Source organism: Astatotilapia calliptera, chromosome 7 (assembly GCF_964374335.1).
Source record: "Astatotilapia calliptera chromosome 7, fAstCal68.1, whole genome shotgun sequence".
In the NCBI taxonomy this organism is placed as follows: Eukaryota; Metazoa; Chordata; class Actinopteri; order Cichliformes; family Cichlidae; genus Astatotilapia; species Astatotilapia calliptera.
Genome location: NC_137428.1, coordinates 26,171,744 through 26,190,916, shown reverse-complemented (window position 1 = coordinate 26,190,916; position 19,173 = coordinate 26,171,744). Strand labels below are relative to the sequence as shown.

Genomic DNA, 19,173 nt, shown 5'->3' with positions numbered 1-19,173 from the left:
AGATTATATATGCTTCCAACATGTACGAATGCAATATATCTTTAAAAACAAAAAATTCACAAGCAAGCAAAGTAGCTGCACGACACATCTTGATTCATTTTAGTCAAGTTGTGAGGAAAAAGGGAAAAAAAGAGCATTAAAAAAGAATTAGACCTCATGTGACACACGGCTGTTTAATGAATACGGGAAAAAATAAAAACAAATTTTCTGTATCACAGATCATTTGGTGTCTTATTGCTAGCAGATGACTCCAAACAATACTGCATTTTATTTCTCTAAACAGTACCTGAAAAAGTTACCTGACAGGAAAATTCTACACCTGTACTTATTTTCTTTGATTTAGTTCTAGTTCTTGATGGGTTTTAAATCTGTGTCTGAAAATTAGGCAAAAAAAAAAAATGTTGCTGAAACTGAAATCTGTGCCTGGGAGTTACCTTCAGCTGTGGAGTTAAGTGCCGGTCATTAGTGTCACAAAAAATGGTAATAACACTATTTAGAACATTTAACCTTTATTTCAGTTCACACACAGTTTGAAAGTGAGCACCAACACTGGAGCAGCTTATGGTTGTTATTTTGGGGGTTCTGGGTTTTCCTCAAGGTTGTGTCATTGATGATGATGATGATGATGATGGGGGTAATTTAAATTTCTTGTTTTCTCTTTCTTTTTTCATCCCCAAATGACTTGTGTTACTTGTTGGAGGAGTTAAGCACTATGAAAATCTTCAACCTTTACAGGGTGTTTTACATATTCACCATAAAAGTAACAAAAAAAGCCCTTATACACACTTTTCCTCTGCCCATTTTAAGGCTGTGAAATTTCCAATTTTCCAATCACTTTTTGGATGACAACACCAGGTTGTTTTTAAACTTCACAACCCATCTCATTAGGATCTTTTGAGCAGTGACACATTTTCTTCTTCTTCTTTCAGCTGCTCCCTTTAAGAGACCCGGAGAGGGTCATCAGCCTCCATCTCTCCATGTTACTACCATGCTCCTCTGTCACACTAACTCTCTGCATTGTCCTCCCTCACTACATCAATGAATCTTTGCTGTGGTCTCCCTCTTTTCCTTCTTCTTGGCACCTCCATATTCACCGTTAAGGGGCGATCGTGGCTCAAGAGTTGGGAGGTCGCCTTGTAATTGGAAGGTTGCTGGTTTGAGTCCCGGCTTCGACAGCCTCGGTCGTTGTGTCCTTGGGCAAGACACTTCACCGTTTGCCTACTGGTGGTGGTCAGAGGGCCCAGTGGCGGGAGTGTCCGGCAGCCTCGCCTCTGTCACTGCGCCCCAGGGTGGCTGCGGCTACAATGTAGCTTACCATCACCAGTGTGTGAATGTGTGTGTGAATGGGTGGATGACTGGATGTGTAAAGTGCTTTAGGGTCCTTAGGGACTATAAAGCGCTATACAAATACAGGCCATTTACCATTTCCAATATCTCCACTATCCTCTGCACATGTACAGGCCATCTCTCTGACTTTGTCTGCTCGAACCGAGCTGGGCATCTGATCTTGTCCATTCTCAATGGAAATGTTCACACCTTCAGCTCGGCCTCCTCTTTTTATGTCACTGCCACCATCTCCAAACCATACATCACAGCAGGTCTCACTGCCACCTTGTAAACCTTCCCTTTCACTCACCCTTTTCAACACTTGTCTCCACCCTGCCTGCACTCTCTTATTTACCTCTCTTGTGCTTTGTCTGTTGCTTTGGATTACCACTGGTATTTGAACTCGCCTGCCTTCACTACATCTACTCCTTGCAGCTTCACTTTTCCATCTGCTTCCCTCTCATTCACACACATGTATTCTGTCTTGTTGTACTGACTTTTATTCCTCTTCTCCCCCAACTTCTCCAGGCTCGTTACTACCTGGTCCCTATTTTCACTACAGATCACTATATCGTCTGTGAACATCATAGTCCACGGAGCCTCCTGCCTGACCTCAGCTGTTACCCTGTCCATCACACTAACTTAAAAGGAAACTCTAGCAGTTTTCTGTACCAAGGTTTGTAACCAGATTTGGTTATAACATAAAGTAACACATTACTGTAATTACATTACATTTTTCAATAACTCAGTCAGGGACTGTACTAAATTCAGCAATCACATTATAGCTACAATTATGTCGTTATTTGGGTTACAAAAGTTCTTCAGTTGTCTGCATCCCAGGTGGACAGAACGATAGAAACATCTAACATATATCTTCCTGTTCACTTGCTACAATTAGCTGCTAGTGCGTGTGCAGGAGGAGGGCAAATGGTGGCGGTCTTCAAGAGTGGAGACATGCACTTTACTTTTATTTTTATTGCACAAAAGACAAGAGGACGTTAATAAACTGAAAACTGCGTCCAGGAGAGAAACTACTGCATTAAACTGCTAACACAGCGTCAACTCTTTGCAACCATCTGCGCAGACAGCATGTTAGCTAACGCTAAGCTAGCAGAGAACCCAGAGTGATGATGAAGCAGAGTGTGGACCCCAGCCCTGCAGCCAGGCCCTGAACTTAAAAAGGTAACAAAGGCAGTGATGAACAGTTAGGCTTACAGCCGCCGTTTCTACCTTTTCAGGTGAAACACTGTACTAATAACAGTAAAGCTTATTTGTGCTGGTTTCCATCTTTGCTTGTTTACATACCTAAATTACATACCTAAATTCTAAAAGAAATATTGCATATGTGTCCTCATTAGGATTAGAGGGTTGTGTTGGTTTGTGGGACTGTAGACTACTGTTTGCATTTTTAGTAATATTAACGAGTATTTACAGGACGTTATTTAACTTATCTAGTCGTTATAATGTATTGCACTGCATCAAGGTGTCACTATATCACAAAGCTGCTTTTTAAATCAAATTAAAACATTTAAAAAGATGAAACAATACTATGTAGGTACTCTTTTAAGCATTGCACTCGAATTAATACAAATAAATGCGTATGTGATTTACAACAATAATATTGCGGTTTCGGTGCATCCATGCTGCACTCTGTTTGGATTTATTAAAAACACTGATGTCAAGCTACACACTTTTTTACATTTTTATGCTGGTTATAAATCATCTAGCTCACATAAAAAACATTTTAGTAGGACTCGTTCTTCTGGAGAAGTGGCAGCTTTCCAGTTTCTTGATAGCAGTTTGCACATGTGCCTCCGATGGCTTGGTGAATTTAGTCAGCCATAGTTAGCAACGTAATAACCAGAATCATAGTACAGTGGTAATGATTCGAACTCAGATTCTTTATGAAAATGAAGACACGTAGAAAGGATTCGAACCGTGGTCACATTCTTTTCACAGCAAAAAGGCGCCGCTTGGGAAGGAAACAACTCCTCGTTGACACACATAGCATTGCAATGCGGCTACTAGCTCAACAGCTAATCCTCGTTAGTATAGTGGTTAGTATCCCCGCCTGTCACGCGGGAGACCGGGGTTCGATTCCCCGACGGGGAGGCTCTTTTTTTTTTCTTCTTCTTCTTTTTTTAAACTATATATATGAGAAATTAACTTAGCACCATCAGTTTTATTTTAAAAACCAAATCAAAACAGGCTTTAGAGAAGATTAAATAAACACAAGTAAATAAAAAAAAACACAGTAAATGAAGATTAGATGTGTGACTAAATACGAAATAAAGCCAAATTATAACCAAACTATATAACGGTCCATGGCTGATCTAAACTACCATTAACCAGCCCCGTTGCTAGCCATCTTGTTCTTCCCTATATTAAGTTATTAATATTTGACCTAACATTTCAAGAGTGTTAAAAACAAATTTGACAAAAATTTCTGAATTAAATGTCAAATAAAATAAGTAAAGAGAAAAATAGATGCTAAAAATACTTTATAGGCTAAAAATGGGCTCGATTTAATGGTAGAGTAAACTGATTGAATCATACTGTAAATTACAGTTAAGCCAGCTGTATTGTTCTTGGATAATGACAGACACACATCATCTCGCTGTTGGAGGGAGGTTTAAGCTTGTGCAAACTGTGAGTCAGAGCCAGTTACAAGAGCTTGAAAAAGTATATTGACCTTGTAGTGAATCTGTTGATCTAAAGGTACATGTGGATACAGAAGAAGGTCCCAAAGTCTAATTTATCCAGTTGATACATGGAACCTGGCTTCGCAATAATCAGGATTAAAAAACGATGGCCTTAAATGATAGAAAAGCAAACTCTTATGAAAAAGCTGCAACAGCAATATAATCCACTGCTGTTGCGCAACTGTTTTCTGTCTTCAGTTTGTCTTCTAGATGCCGTCTAACCATTTGAATTTGAACTATTTGGGATCTTTTCCAGAATAAATCTGCTATTAAAGCCCGCCTTTTAGCCAAGACAGGATTGTGCTGTTGCTTTTAGGATGACTAACATACATTCTGCATAACAACAGTTATTCCAAAGAGTGAAAACTTTGTACACGTGTTCCCGGGTTGCCTCCTCCTCCCTTCCTTGGAACACCGGAGAGACAGCCAGAACCAGCTGTACTAGGTCACTGATGTATTTCGTTCATATTTCATTGAAATTTCTTCTCTCTCCCTCCTTCGAGGGCAGCGCAGTATTCGCTCACACAGCTTGGAGACACATCTGCAAGGAATTAACCCAGTTCTTTTGTCCACGTCGCTGGAATTCACCCCGGTTCCTGACTTTTTGGGCACTCATTTGAGCTAAAAGAATTTGACAAAAAATCCGCGTCTGGGATGCAGAATATGGAGGAGGGGACAGACTCCTGCATAATAACACCACTGTGTAAAACACAAAAAAGACACTTTCATAATGCTAAATTTATCAAAAATCAGCACCAGTTTTCAGTGCCATCATTGACTCAACATCTGTACTTATGTCTGATTCTTTTTTATAAGAAGCTACTAGTATGATGTAATCCCCACAGAGGTACTTTGGGACTTAAAGAAGTCCTTAAAACATGTTTAAAATCCAGGTTCAGCTTTATAATGAATATAACTTTCTTAAATGTCTCCTGGATTTAGTTTCATGACATCCTGGTGATCTCATCGCAGTGAAAGAGGACCACACACACACACACACACACACACAGACACACAAACACACAAACACACACACATTAAATTAAAGCCTACTTCCTCTCTTCTGCGTCCAGGATTCCAACCTTCAATCCCACAACAGTTTGCTTCTCCTGATCACAGATTTGTACACTGTCAGATTTACACTCAGGCTTCCCCTCCTCCCTCATCGAATAAAGCTCAGCTCAGACCTCTATGACAGAAACAGACAATTCAAATATTTTCTCCTCTCTCATAAATGGTGGGTTTCCATTACTGTTGGAGCACCCAAGCTGGGGCTTGCACTACACACACACACAAACACACACAGTCTGGTGGACTACGTGGCAATCTGCACATACACTGACGTTTTTGTAACCGGGAGGAGGAGGAGGAAGAGGAGTGCTTTATCAAGACAGAACCAAGCAAACTTTACATTATGCAGTGACTCGTGCTGATTTATATTTCTCACTCCCAGTATCTGCTTTTATTTTATTTCTGAAGGGATCTGTTTGTTCAATCACACAACAAAAAACAGCTGTTTCTAATAATCCTGCAAGTTATCGTTTGGCGAATACACTGAAACTGCACTTTTATCAACATCCCTGATCTGACTTTAACCGGGACTCGGGCAAAGGTGGAGACTTTGCTATTGAAATAATGTGATTTAGCTTTTTTTTTTGTAAATTTTGCTTTGCCTTGTTTTTGTCAACTAACACCCAAAGAAAACAACTCTCTCATTAGCTGCTAATAGTTCACTATTTCCGCAAGGTAATTGCTAACCACACTGTTTGGTACTGAGCAGATGGGATATGGTTGGTTTTCAGACCCTTTAACTGAAAACTATGGGAGCAGTGAAAGTGAACCAGAACAGTAAAGTTGGGTTGTGAGGAGGATGCCAAGGCATCAGATGAAAAGCAGTAAAGTAAAGCTGGGTGCAGCCACAGTGGGGGTGAGATAACTGTCTGTGGAGAAAGCTTCCACTTTGCAATCATAGTCTAGTAAACCACTATTCATCCACCTTCGTACTGTTTACATGTCATTTATCAAGAAAGAGAAGGCTAAGTTCATTTAATGGACGTCTTTGCTTAATTTGGCTGAAGTTTGAGGGTTTCCTGAGCAATAAAGCATCAGAAAATCAGGAATAAATGCACTGCTGAACTTTGAACATGGTGCCACAAGTCAGAAAGTTGTGAGTGTAAATCTTGGTCCCTCGTCCCTGTACAGGTTTGCATGTTTCTTCCCACGCTCACCCCTCTTTCCTCTGTATACTCCATTTTCCTCCCGCAGTGAGAACACATGCCGCCCAGGTGGGCTGGAAAACATGCAGTAAGCTAAACACAGGTGTAAGTCTTACCAAGTAAGTGTTAGCCCGTCTGTCATTTCCATCACATCCAGCTCATGATGGCAGGTTAGACTTCTGTAATACCTTTACAATGACAAAACCAAATCAATAAATCGGCAAATAAACAAACACGTTATTTTTCTCATTCATACTTAAGTTTAAGCTTTTCACCTGTCAACATAAGCAACCAGCAGGAGATCATTTGCTATGCCGCGGATTTGCTTTGACTTTCATAAAGGGGTTTGGTTTGCACAAACTAGAGCAAACCACCTAAAAGAGTGGTTTTTGAGAATTAAGTTAAAAACCAAAACAGAATCTGTACAATTCTAGTGAGTTTGAAGGTCAGTATTTGGTGTGACCACCTCTATTCTTCAGCACAGTCTGAACTCTCTTAGGCAGCTTTCTTAAAATTTCTTAAAGTAGTCTTTCAGGAATAGTTCGCCAGGCTTCTTAAAGGAAAATCAAAGTCCTTCTTTGTATATTGGCTGCCTTTCGTTCTGTTCTCTGTCAAATATGATCCCACTCTGCTACAATATTGTAGAGGTTTGGACTCTGGGGAGGCCAGTCCATGACTCATAGCATAGTTCCACTGTGTGTGTTTCTATCCAGGCATGCTTTTATTGCATCCATAGTGTGTTGGGGATTCTTGTCAGGCTGAAAATGAAGCTGTTAACAATCAGATGCCCAAACACCCCTTGCTGAAATGAAATGAAATCCAAACCATTACAGAGCCTCCACTCACACTCACTGTTGTACCTCTCTCCCAACTGCCTCCATACATACTGACAACAATATTGGAAAGAAGTTGTAAGTTTGGATTCATCCCTCTATAAGACTGTTTCCACTGACTTTCAGTCCAGTTCTTGTGTAATGTGGGATACCTCAGCCTTTTCTCCCCTCCTTAACCATGGCTTCTTGACAGACATCTTTCCACCGAGACCTTTTGTGATGAAGCATAAGTGAACAGTAGATGGATCAATTGACGAGCCAGATACATTTCTCAGGTCCTGTGTCTGATTTTTCTGTGGATTTCTTATGGATATTAGTTTTAGATACTATTCACCTGTTGTAGACAGTGTTTTTAGGACTGCTACTTCTTTTTTTGTCCTCCACTTGTCTACTTTCCTTAAAATTTTAAGGAAACACTCTACACCAGCGGTCCCCAACCCCCGGGCCTCGGACCGGTCCGTGAGTCGTTTGGTACCGGGCCACGAGAGTTGAGGCTCAGGTGTGAAATGTGTGGTTTTCAGGGTTTTTATCGGTTTTCAGCGTTATTTTGTTATTGTTTTTATTGTTAACTCGGTTTTCCTGGGTCTTTTCATGTGTGTTATGAATAAATCTTCTTTTTTTCGGTACCGGTACTAGTTTTATTTTGTTGTATTTATCCGCGACACCTTAAAGGCCGGCCCGTGAAAATATTGTGGGGCGTAAACCGGTCCGTGGCGCAAAAAAGGTTGGAGACCGCTGCTCTACACTATATCGAGATATGTCAAGTTTTCAGCTAATTGCTCTTTGGGAATCAAAACTGTGTTATTAGATTCAGCTATAGAAATGGGAACAAATGATCTGTGTCTAAAGAAAATTTTCTAAAGATACAAATTAAAATTAGTTCTTTGCTATGTGTAGACAAAATATTGATTTATCCCTCGAGTTAGTGGCCTTTTTATGTTTAAACGATTCATAGGTCAGTATTAATTGACATAACAAACAAAAAGCATATTCCTCTGAAAAAGACCAAGTATGTGGACTGGACTGAAAATGAGTAAAAAAGCAGTAAAAAAAGAAGCAAAACAATGAAAAAAACTTTGGAAGAACTTCAAAAAGTCTGAACAACTATTGCTCAAGACCACTTTCCAATACAATCTGGCTCCTATGAAACAACAACAAAAACAAATGAGAGGTGTCTTATCAATTTGGCCATTTCTATAAATCGGCAGGTACAGATACATATGGATTCGTGCTTTGAAGGTCTGAATGTCACTTAAGGTGATGATTTTGTTTAGAAAGAAGGATGGCTCCACCTACAGGTCACAAACAGTAAAAGCACAATCACATCAATTAGATTGCTGAAATTAAACTTGACTACACTTTTTTTTATTACAATCTGCAGAGGTGAGAAGTAACGAAGTACAAATATTTTGTGACTGTACTTAAGTAGAAAACCTGGGTATTTATTTTTCTGACAACTTTTTACTTTTACTCTCTGCATTTTTAAACAACTCTGTACTTTCTGCTCCTTACATTTTCAAAACAGGCTCATTACTTTAACACATTTGAGGGGAGGGGAGTTGTTATTCCTCGCCATTGCTGGCCTTCAAGCATCATAACGATTTGAGCCTAAACTGTCTGCCATAGTCAGACGTTAAAGTGGGCTGTTTTTTTTTTTTTTTTAGCACACTTTTAGCACAGTTTGTTGCTAGCTAAAGCAGTGTTTCCCAACCACTGTGCCAGGTTGGAGGAAGGTTGGAGGTTCGATCCCTGGCTCCTCCAGTCTGCATGCCAAGTATCCTTGGGCAAGATACTAACCCCAAGTTGCTCTCCGATGCATCCATCGAAGTATGAATGTGTGTAAATGTGGTTAGACAGCACTCAGTTTAGAGTCAGTGCTTGTGAGGATTGGGTGAATGTGGCATGTTGTATACAGCGCTTTGAGTAATCTGGAGAGTAGAAAAGCGCTATATAAGAATCAGTCCATTTACCTGATTACAGTTTTTTCTGATTGCTTAAGCACATTTTTTGTAACTATTGGCTAATTTTGCAAAACTCTACACACAAATAAGAAAACCTGTCACCCAATCATCAAAACATTGTAGTTCTCTTGCAAAAGCAAACACAGCTAGATTAACTCTTCCCACCTTCGTAAAAATGGTGTTTCCGTATCAAACAGTACACACAAGCCATCATCCACTAAGCACACAATGCGCCAACTGCACACTGATGGTATGAATACAAAACACATCTGGCTTTTGCTTTCTCTGTGCACAAGGTAGGCCATGTCAGTTTGAGCTCATACTTCTGTCATAGATCCATAAGCATAGAGGGATCCAAACTTCAAGTACTGGTGTTTAGTCAAACACATCAAAACAAACACAAGTGTTTATTTCCAAGTATAGGATTATTTGCAATCGCCATAATGACTATATGGGTTACTTGGTCTGCAGTGAACATGCTTCCTCTGCCCCCAGCATCTGGTCATCTAGCAATTCTGTAAAGTAACAATTTCAGTATTTTTACATCAATGGTATTGGTGTGTTTCTCATTGGCATATGGCAGTGCTACAAATCTTTGTGCGAAGTGACTGTACTAACCGATTCTCATTTCAAGATGTCCTTATGGTACTTGCTACAGTGTAGCGGCTCGAGTTAGGCTGGACCCGTTGGCCAGCTACCCTCAGGGTCATTCCACGGTTGATTACATGGTCCACTATTGTAGCTCTGATGTCATCAGCAATTCTATTTCTTACTCTTCCTACCCTTCCTCTCCCCCCTCCTCATCTTCCTCTCCCCCCTCCTCGTCTTCCTCTTGCTCCTCCTTGTCCTTGTCGTCCTCTTCATCCTACTTCTTCACCTCCACGTCCTCTTCCTCGGCCTCCTCTACTTCTCACTCTTCCTGCTCCCTCCATTGTACTCCGCACACACAGCTTACCTGTATTATAGTGCTTAGGCTGATTGCAAAGTGAACGAATTATCTAAAAAAGTTTTCACATGTGAAAGTGTGCCAGACAGTTGGCAAATTAGTGTTAATGATAGCCATACATGTGTATACTTTTGCTAGGAGTGTGTTGGAAATTTGGTAATTGAGTGTTGTGCAGTGAATTGTGCCTAAAGTTTTGCAAAGTGTGTGTTACAAAATTGCAAACTGAGTGCAAAGCAGTTTTTGTGCTTTTAGTTTTGCAAACTCAGTGAGTGGTTTTGCTATAAGTCTGAATAGTTTTAGAGATTGTGCTACAGGAATCACAGTTAGGGTTTAAGCATTCAGAAAAAACTGTAAGCATTCAGAAAAAACTGTAAGCATTCAGAAAAAACTGTAGTACTCTAAATCAGGAGTCTCCAATCCCAGTCCACGAGGGCCGTGTCCCTGTAGGTTTTAGATCTCACCCTGGGTCAACACACCTGAATCACATGATTAGCTCATTACCAGGCCTCTGGAGAACTTCAAGACGGTTATTTATCCATTTAAATCAGCTGTGATGGCTCAAGGACACATCTAAAACCTGCAGGGACACCGGCTCTCGTGGACTGGGATTGGGGACCCCTGCTCTAAATGATCGGCCTGAGTAACGGACAGAACAATTGCATCTCTTCCACTAGAGGGCAGTACAACTACCTGCTCTAATTACAGTTTTTTCTGATTGCTTTATTAAACCCTAACTGTGATTCCTGTAGCACAATCTCTAAAACTATTCAGACTTATGGCAAAACCACTCACTGAGTTTGCAAAACTAAAAGCACAAAAACTGCTTTGCACTCAGTTTGCAATTTTGTAACACACACTTTGCAAAACTGTAGGCACAATTCACTGCACAACACTCAATTACCAAATTTCCAACACACTCCTAGCAAAAGTATACACATGTATGGCTATCATTAACACTAATTTGCCAACTGTCTGGCACACTTTCACATGTGAAAACTTTTTTAGATAATTAGTTCACTTTGCAATCAGCCTAAGCACTATAATACAGGTAAGCTGTGTGTGCGGAGTACAATGGAGGGAGCAGAAAGAGTGAGAAGTAGAGGAGGCCGAGGAAGAGGACGTGGAGGTGAAGAAGTAGGATGAAGAGGACGACAAGGACAAGGAGGAGCAAGAGGAAGACGAGGAGGGGGGAGAGGAAGATGAGGAGGGGGGAGAGGAAGGGTAGGAAGAGTAAGAAATAGAATTGCTGATGACATCAGAGCTACAATAGTGGACCATGTAATCAACCGTGGAATGACCCTGAGGGTAGCTGGCCAACGGGTCCAGCCTAACTCGAGCCGCTACACTGTAGCAAGTACCATAAGGACATCTTGAAATGAGAATCGGTTAGCACAGTCACTTCGCACAAAGATTTGTAGCACTGCCATATGCCAATGAGAAACACACCAATACCATTGATGTAAAAATACTGAAATTGTTACTTTACAGAATTGCTAGATGACCAGATGCTGGGGGCAGAGGAAGCATGTTCACTGCAGACCAAGTAACCCATATAGTCATTATGGCGATTGCAAATAATCCTATACTTGGAAATAAAGACTTGTGTTTGTTTTGATGTGTTTGAATAAACACCAGTACTTGAAGTTTGGATCCCTCTATGCTTATGGATCTATGACAGAAGTATGAGCTCAAACTGACATAGCCTACCTTGTGCACAGAGAAAGCAAAAGCCAGATGTGTTTTGTATTCATACCATCAGTGTGCAGTTGGCGCATTGTGTGCTTAGTAGATGATGGCTTGTGTGTACTGTTTGATACGGAAACACCATTTTTACGAAGGTGTGAAGAGTTAATCTAGCTGTGTTTGCTTTTGCAAGAGAACTACAATGTTTTGATGATTGGGTGACAGGTTTTCTTATTTGTGTGAAGAGTTTTGCAAAATTAGCCAATAGTTACAAAAAATGTGCTTAAGCAATCAGAAAAAACTGTAAATGGGTTGCCAACCGCCAGTAAAACAAGAAAACGAAGAAGAAATTACATAATATTCATGCTGTGAGACAACGCAGCAATAGATAAATATTTGAAAAAAAAAGTAGTCAATCTGACATGGGTCCTGAGCATGAGTAATGGTCAGTAGTGGTCAGAAAACAATAAAGGTATACTGGGGACAAACCGAGCCAACTCCGCTATGCCTGGTGGAGGGAAAAAATTATCAATATGCTTTTTGTGACATTTTTGTTTGGTGGTGTGATTTTTCTAATGTGAAATATATGCCGAATTGCTGAATTAAGTTGTGTATATCCACAAAGAACCAGCTCCAGTAGGCAGGTATCCTGGCTTGACTTTATTTATTTGGCTCCGATTTAATAGTTTGCATTAAGATTTTGTGTTACTGTAATACTTCATCTTTACTTGTGAGCAGTAAACATGCTGAGTTGATTTAAAACACTGAGGAAAAAACATCGTGTGAAACCTGGAGGAATAATAATTAAGTAAACTGTCTTGAGAATTTATACTTCACACAATAAATAATTAGGCTCTTGCTGGAGCCAACAGTTGGAGACACAAAGAGCACACTGTTTATTGCAGCTCAGGTTTTTTTTTTTTTATTGAATGCAAAATGCAACATAAAATAGACAAGTCCATGAAAAGCAGATAAAGCAAAATATATAACATTTTCAAGGTATGCTTACATCTCATCTGTGCATAAAATCTTCGTAATAGCACTAGTAAATCCCATCATCAAATCTGATAAAATATTAATTTTGGTACGATAAACTGCATACTGTAACAGAGTTGGACATATCTGCTGAAATCACATATCACACTCATACAGCTGATTGCTAAAATTCAAATAATATGTTAATCTCGCACAATAATATAAAATGTAGTTGTACAATGTGCCCTAACCTAGCCATACAGAAAAAAAGCAGTATGTCCTCCACAATAATGCTCAATATTTACGACCTGATTAACGTAAAGCAAAGTGCAGAGTAATGATAACAGATCCAAAGACAGACAGACAGTGTGAAGTTCAGTGTGTCAGACAGTGAAGAGCAGACTTTTTAGTTAAGTGCCATGTCTCTCAATGACCAACGCTGAACACCCTGATAGACCTTCAAAATGTACAGCAGCAGCTTGGCCTACACTTTCTGCACTGATGAAGCTAAACCCATAGACACCAGGGATAATGCATGTAGAAAGGGCTGTCTGTGCACTCCAGTGGGTTTGTTTGTTGTACATGAGCTAATGGGAACAAGTGATTCTCTCTGGATATGGATGTACTCATTCAGGCAAGAATGATGGAGGTCAAGGTGGGTCTCTGGGGCCATTGTAGCTCTACTGGAACTAAAGAGAAACAAAAATGTAAATCACTTCAGAATATTGTAAACACATTAAATATTGCACACTTTTAATTTTTCACAATTCCACCTCTCACATTATTTGGGAGACATTTTCACCCTCAAGGTCAAAACTAAGCACTTAGGTTAGAAATGGGAACAAATTTCTAACTTCATGTCTGCTACAGTAAACAGCTGTTTTGTCTTGGGTCTGTAGGATATTAGATTTTATATTATTTCAATATTTTGAGCTATTTAGAAAACATTTAGTATTGTTAATTGGATGGAAAATAATGATCTGACAGCAGCACAGTAAGATAAAGGGAGATATATACCTCATTGCCTTGCACGTCGTCTGTGACCCCATTGAGTCGCAGGTCGTCTGTGACCTCATTGGCCTCCAGGTCTTCAACGACCCCATCGTCCTGGAGGTCTTCGATGACCTCATTGCCCTGCAGGTCCTGACTTTGCACCCCGTTCAGAACCTATATAAAAAGAAATTTCCAAATTTTAATAAAAAAATGCACAAATTAGTAAATAATAAATGGTTTTTAAGTTTTTGTGTACCAGCTTTAGCAAGATGTGAAGCAAATAGATACTTTCATTACACTTTCTACTCAATTTGAGCACTAAAAATGCTTTCTCAAGCCTCATTCATTCAATCATACAAGGGCTTTTTTCCTAAGGACCTTTAACCTCACTGACACAGTATGGACACTGCATGGACGGATCGGGGTGTGAGTGTGTGGAGATAAAGCCAAAAGTGTGCTTAGGTGCACACTCAGTGTGAATGTGGACTTCAGTATCTTGCCTAAGCACACTTTGACATGCAGTTCAGTGGAAGAAGGGATTAAATGACCTTCCCATCTGAGCCACAAGATATGTAAATAGGTGTTGTGCTTTTATATTGTGACTAGCAATTAGTTAGTGATGAATACTCACGTCTGCTTCATTGAGTGGAAAACAGTTGCCTGAAAGATCAAACACCACATTTGTTATTTAAAATTTGACAGAAGATGTAAAATAGTTGCATTAAACTACCGTGGGTGAAAAATCAGTGTGATTTTGGTGCTGAGTGTTTGTTCTAGTGCTGTCTCACCTAAGCCGCAGCGTCTCTCCCGCCAAGCGTCCAGATTCAGACGAGGCGCCGCTGTGCATGCCGTGAGCCGGTTGCGTGCTGATGTGACACTGAAGACATCACGGGTGACAGATTGAATCCCAGTGTTTTGACAGATAATAGAGGACAGTGTCACACGAGACAGAGCTGCTCTCTGTTGTGGGGTGAAGACACCTGGGTTCTCGTACCACAGCCTGAGAATTTTTCACCAAGTGGAGGAAGGAAGAGATTAGTGTCAACAGAATCTATATCTTAAATGATATACTGATGTGAATAAAAATAATATAAATAAACATGCATTAGCAAAGTTTCAGATTTTCTGTTTTCAGACATGATGTATAAATTATAAACGCCATAACTCTAAACTCCACATCCAACACTGTTTTGCAAGCATCCATACCCATACAGACCTGTCACCCTGGCGAATCCTTTGGAACTGGGTTGCGATGAGGCAAGCAAACAGAGGCCCGACACGGCCACCCTCGGCAAATGGCTCTGCAACGCCTCCGAGCCAAACATCAATGTTGTCGGGGGTTCCATAGAGCTCCAGCAGCTTGCGGGCCAGGTTGTTGTTGTTCAGCACCCTACCCAGCTCTTCTTGATTCTTGGGCTGAGACAGACCACAGAACCTCCGCCAGGCGTTGTAGCCTTAAGGAGAAAAATACATAAAGTTAGCACAGATGAGAACAATTCTGAGATGATGAAATGCTAGAAAGAAAAACCTAAAAGTGAATAAGGGATGTACCAGGGATGCCGTGGTCACGTGCCCGCTGCATGTTGAGAGAACCGAGGTCCAAGGATATATGCTGTACAAACTGGAACAGCTTGTCTCTCAGAGCGGTCACCATCATGTGATCCTGGGTGTTTAGTTTAGCGGGACTGCCAAACAAACCACGCAGCAGAGGGTCAATTCCACCTGGAAATAAAAGAGAAAAAGATTAGGCTGACAGTTTAAGACAGAGGATAAAAAGAAAATTCAACACAAGTTTTCTTCATGCAACTCACCCTCGAAAGCGATTCTCCAGGGTGTGAAGAAGGCTTTAAACAAGGGTACACTAGGGAACTGAGGGTGATCCCGGAAGTTTGTATCCAGGCGGAACATAATTGGCTGAACAGCTAAGTGGGCGAAGCGGTAAGCTGCGGTTGCAAAGACGTTGGAGATGCTGGGGTCAACGGCGGGATTATAGCCGGGGTAGCGGCCAAGCTGTCTGCGCATTGCATTGGTGCCAACAATGTGCGGCAGATAGTCTCTGAACACAAACAACTGAGAGAGACGGAGAGCTTTAATTTGAGTAAATATGAGCAAATGTTGGCGAATATAAAAGCTGATTCTGAAGTTTAGCTACCTGTGTGTAAGCACCCATGATCTTGCGGGCCTCTTGGTAGAGCGTCTCGCTGTCCCAGTGGGGGTTTATCCTCTTCAGTGCACGAGCAAGGCGGTTATGCTCACGCAAAAACAATGTGTGAAGGGAGGTCAGACCGATGTTTTCATCCACACGGGCATCACCTTATGAACAGAAAGAAAACAAACATCAATACTGTTCATCTCCTGCTTAGACTGTACATTTAGAGCAGTTTAATGGATTAGTAATAACTGAGCAGCCACTTCTGGCATTAAAAAATAAAACCAAAGTGCAACTAAGTGCAGTTCCTTTAATGATTGCTTGAGAAATTACTAACCTGCAATGAAACAAGGAATCTCCCTGGCGTTTGTATCGTTGGTGACTCTTTTGCGAGTAGCGCACATTTGCACCTGGAGACTGTGGAAGGGCAGCAGCTCACGCCCGTTGTCTCTGAACTCTGTGTTTACTCGCAACAGGCCGCCATCGTCAGTGAGATTGCGAAGAGTTAGAGCGAGCTTATCTTCAGAGCCATACACCTGGCTGAGATCGAGGAAGGCTGTCAGCGCGTTGACCTGCTCTCTCCTGTTCGTCTCACCACCAAAATTTAAGGCACTGTATCCTGTGCCGCAAGCCGGGGCGGATCTGAACGCAGGGATGCACTGAGAGAAGGATAAGCGAGAGTCGCCGGGAGGAAGCTGTTCATAGACAAGAAAACATGGGTGAAAAAAACTGCTGGTCATGGATACCGAAAACAACATGCCACTGTTTGGTTTCGTGCGTCAGACACTAACCGGGATGGGAATGCATGGCTCGGTGTGCTCACAGCTCTCGTCACAGTTCACCCCGTTGCTAAAGGAACGGATGCTGGGTGAGAAGGGTGTGAAGGTGAGATCATGGTCGTTCCACTGGCCAAACAAGGTCACCATGTGAGAGTACACGGAATCATTGCTTATGCCTGCGTCTCCTGTGCTTAGGATGTTGTTGGACACCTGTCGCACCTGAGAGTAAAGAAAGTAAGAATGCACAATTCTGGTATAAAAACTAGTAAATACATCCATTAAATTTAAAATTAAAGTCTGATATGTGTGCGTCCTACCAGTGGGAGCAAGAAGTTGTTGAATTTCCGGGTCCTGTTCCATCCTTTGGGTTCGGAGATGCCGTCGTCATACTCAGCAGGCAGCCAACGGGTGAAGGGGGTGTTGGAAGCACCGAGACGTGGGTTCTTTCTAAAAGTAATCAAGAAACACCCATGTTTGGAAACACCACTTGAGAAACTCCAAGGGAAGTGTACACATCTTTTGCTATAGAAGGTCTCAAATTTTTAGGTGTATTGCGTAAGGATTTCCTTTGAATTTAGACTCTAGTTGGTCTCAAAATCAACTAATTCCACACAAAATCTTTTCATTTTTTCTAGGAATTATGACATAAATTACCCACCCACCCCCTATCCCCAGCAACACATTATTATCCATGAAATCAAAAAATTAAAATAGGCTACATGATGAATAATGCAGTATTTTTCTTGTCGAAAATGAGAATGGTTTTATATTTTATGTTTGAAATGCACTATGGTGTGCGTTGTTGCATATGCATAAAAGAAGTGCTACAGAGGTTAAAGTAGAAAGTTTCTCTTACAGGTTGTTGCACACGCTGGTGATTGTGCGGTACTTGATGAGGTTCGGTGTGGTGACGCACTGCGGAGCTTTGACTCGAGCGGCACATCCAGTTATTTCAGCAAGTTTTTGCAGATCTTCGGGTTTGAGCAAATCTGGAAAATGTGACAGAAACAGTTAAGTGAGTGCAACTTTGTCACCTTCACAAGTCTAATAGTTAATTATATTAAGAGAGAATTGAGTCTTGCATCATGAAACACTAAAGATTCTCAACTCCAGCCAGTAAAAGTTGCCGCAAAGATTGTGTGTGTTGCCTTTGTGTGGGCGCTGCATGTCTAACCTGTTGCATTGAGTGAGCGCTTGTGCACATGATGCACTTTCTCCTGCACAAGACGGATGGTTTGCGCCATGTAGTCCGCAGATCTCACCGCAGAGCGTGTGTCACCTCGGGGTTGCTTCAGGAGACGAAGAGCATCGTGAGGACTCACCACATCCCTGCGGACTCGTCTCAGACTCCTGGAGGGAAAAAAGTCACACAGTTGGAGAAAAAGGTGCATTTCTTCTTCTTCTTTTTTTTCCCGAACTGATAAATTATGGCATTACTACTGGCTTAAAAACCAGTTGAAAAGCATTTTACTGCGTAGGTATGTGGGTTACTTTAAAAGAAAGCCTATGAGATTAACTCACTCTTCTCTGGAGTACTTGTATGCATCATCCACAATTTTCCTTGCTTCTTCAAAAGATCGCTGAAGAAAAGGACTGCCAAGATATTCTTCTGCAGACAAAGAAAATTAACAATCTTATGACATGACTGGGGGAAAAAAATATCAGGTGAGGATGAATATTAGTGACAAAACAGCAGCGTGAAGACTTACTTGCTGGTTTAAGCTCAGCGGGCACCAGGCAGATGCCCAGCATAAGCAGGACAGAAAAATGCATTTCTGAAACAAACATTTAATCAGAATCCAGTTAAAAACACAACAACAAACAAACAAAGTAACAAAAAACGTTTTTTTTATTATTATTTTTTAAATTTGGTGTCACATAAAAATATCTAAGAAAGAAAAAACATTTTGTTACCTGTGAAGGTTTCAGATGCTCTCTCAGGGCTTCAGATGCTCTTTGAAAGCTGGTGGTAGTGATGCTGTCTCACATTTTCACCCTTTTTATACTCTGTGGGAGGCCAGAGGCCTCGCCCCCATAGATAGAGCAGGTACAGATACCGTCAGTAAAGAGCTCTTCCTTGTTCCTTCTATATGTGTTGAAGGAAATGCTTTGTTTTTATCTCATCAGTTACTGCTTCTGGTCAACTGATAGGACTGACAATAATTTTTGGGAAACAATATAAATATTTTGGCATGCGTACCACTTCGGGTGGTTGTCATCATGGCAACAGCAGAGAAAAAAAATATTAATATTTGTAATTTCATTTAGGGATTTAAATAAAATTATTTATCTTCTTTTTCAGTTTTATTTAAATGCTTTCTGTCATCAAACATAATGATGTTTTTTATTCACATTTATTCACTGACTTTGCAGTCTTATCTGAGCACGTTGCATTTGGCTTTTCTGCACTTTATATTTCATTCTGCTCAACACAGACCTGCTGCATCCCAAACAATGGAAATAATTTAAATAAATTAAAGGAGATAGGAGAGGGAATGCTATGCAAAAAATGGCCTGTATGTAGATATGAACCTTGCACGTTTTGGTTTTCATTTATCACTTTCAGCTTTGGCCATCAAGCACACTAACTTTCTTTTTTCTTCTTATTTC

General features: G+C 40.8%; 1 protein-coding gene and 1 non-coding gene across 2 annotated transcripts; one reads left to right on the top strand and one right to left on the bottom strand.

Moving 5' to 3' along the window:
- The first annotated feature begins 3,366 nt into the window (after window positions 1-3,366).
- trnad-guc (transfer RNA aspartic acid (anticodon GUC)) lies at window positions 3,367-3,438 on the top strand. The gene has a single exon. It is a non-coding gene; the product is annotated as a tRNA-Asp (tRNA).
- A 9,124-nt stretch (window positions 3,439-12,562) lies between these two features.
- On the bottom strand, window positions 12,563-18,566 carry mpx (myeloid-specific peroxidase). The gene is made up of 16 exons (XM_026173973.2): window positions 18,478-18,566; window positions 18,273-18,338; window positions 18,085-18,172; window positions 17,738-17,913; window positions 17,420-17,552; window positions 16,881-17,010; window positions 16,576-16,782; window positions 16,122-16,479; window positions 15,788-15,948; window positions 15,447-15,705; window positions 15,187-15,357; window positions 14,852-15,089; window positions 14,424-14,635; window positions 14,267-14,295; window positions 13,660-13,809; window positions 12,563-13,331 (listed from the first exon to the last, which is right to left on the bottom strand). The coding sequence occupies exons 2-16, from the start codon at window positions 18,334-18,336 to the stop codon at window positions 13,323-13,325; spliced, it is 2,385 nt and encodes a 794-aa protein (XP_026029758.2). The 5' UTR covers window positions 18,337-18,338; window positions 18,478-18,566; the 3' UTR covers window positions 12,563-13,322.
- Between the last annotated feature and the right edge of the window lie 607 nt (window positions 18,567-19,173).

Excerpts from the sequence above, each read along its gene's own strand:
- mpx (XM_026173973.2), bottom strand. The coding sequence starts at position 18,336 with ATGCATTTTTCTGTCCTGCTTATGCTGGGCATCTGCCTGGTGCCCGCT. Across the intron at positions 16,480-16,575 it reads AGCCATGCATTCCCATCCCG|CTTCCTCCCGGCGACTCTCG; the intron begins GTTAGTGTCTGA and ends GTCTATGAACAG. Across the intron at positions 15,358-15,446 it reads CTGGAGAATCGCTTTCGAGG|GTGGAATTGACCCTCTGCTG; the intron begins GTGAGTTGCATG and ends TTTTATTTCCAG.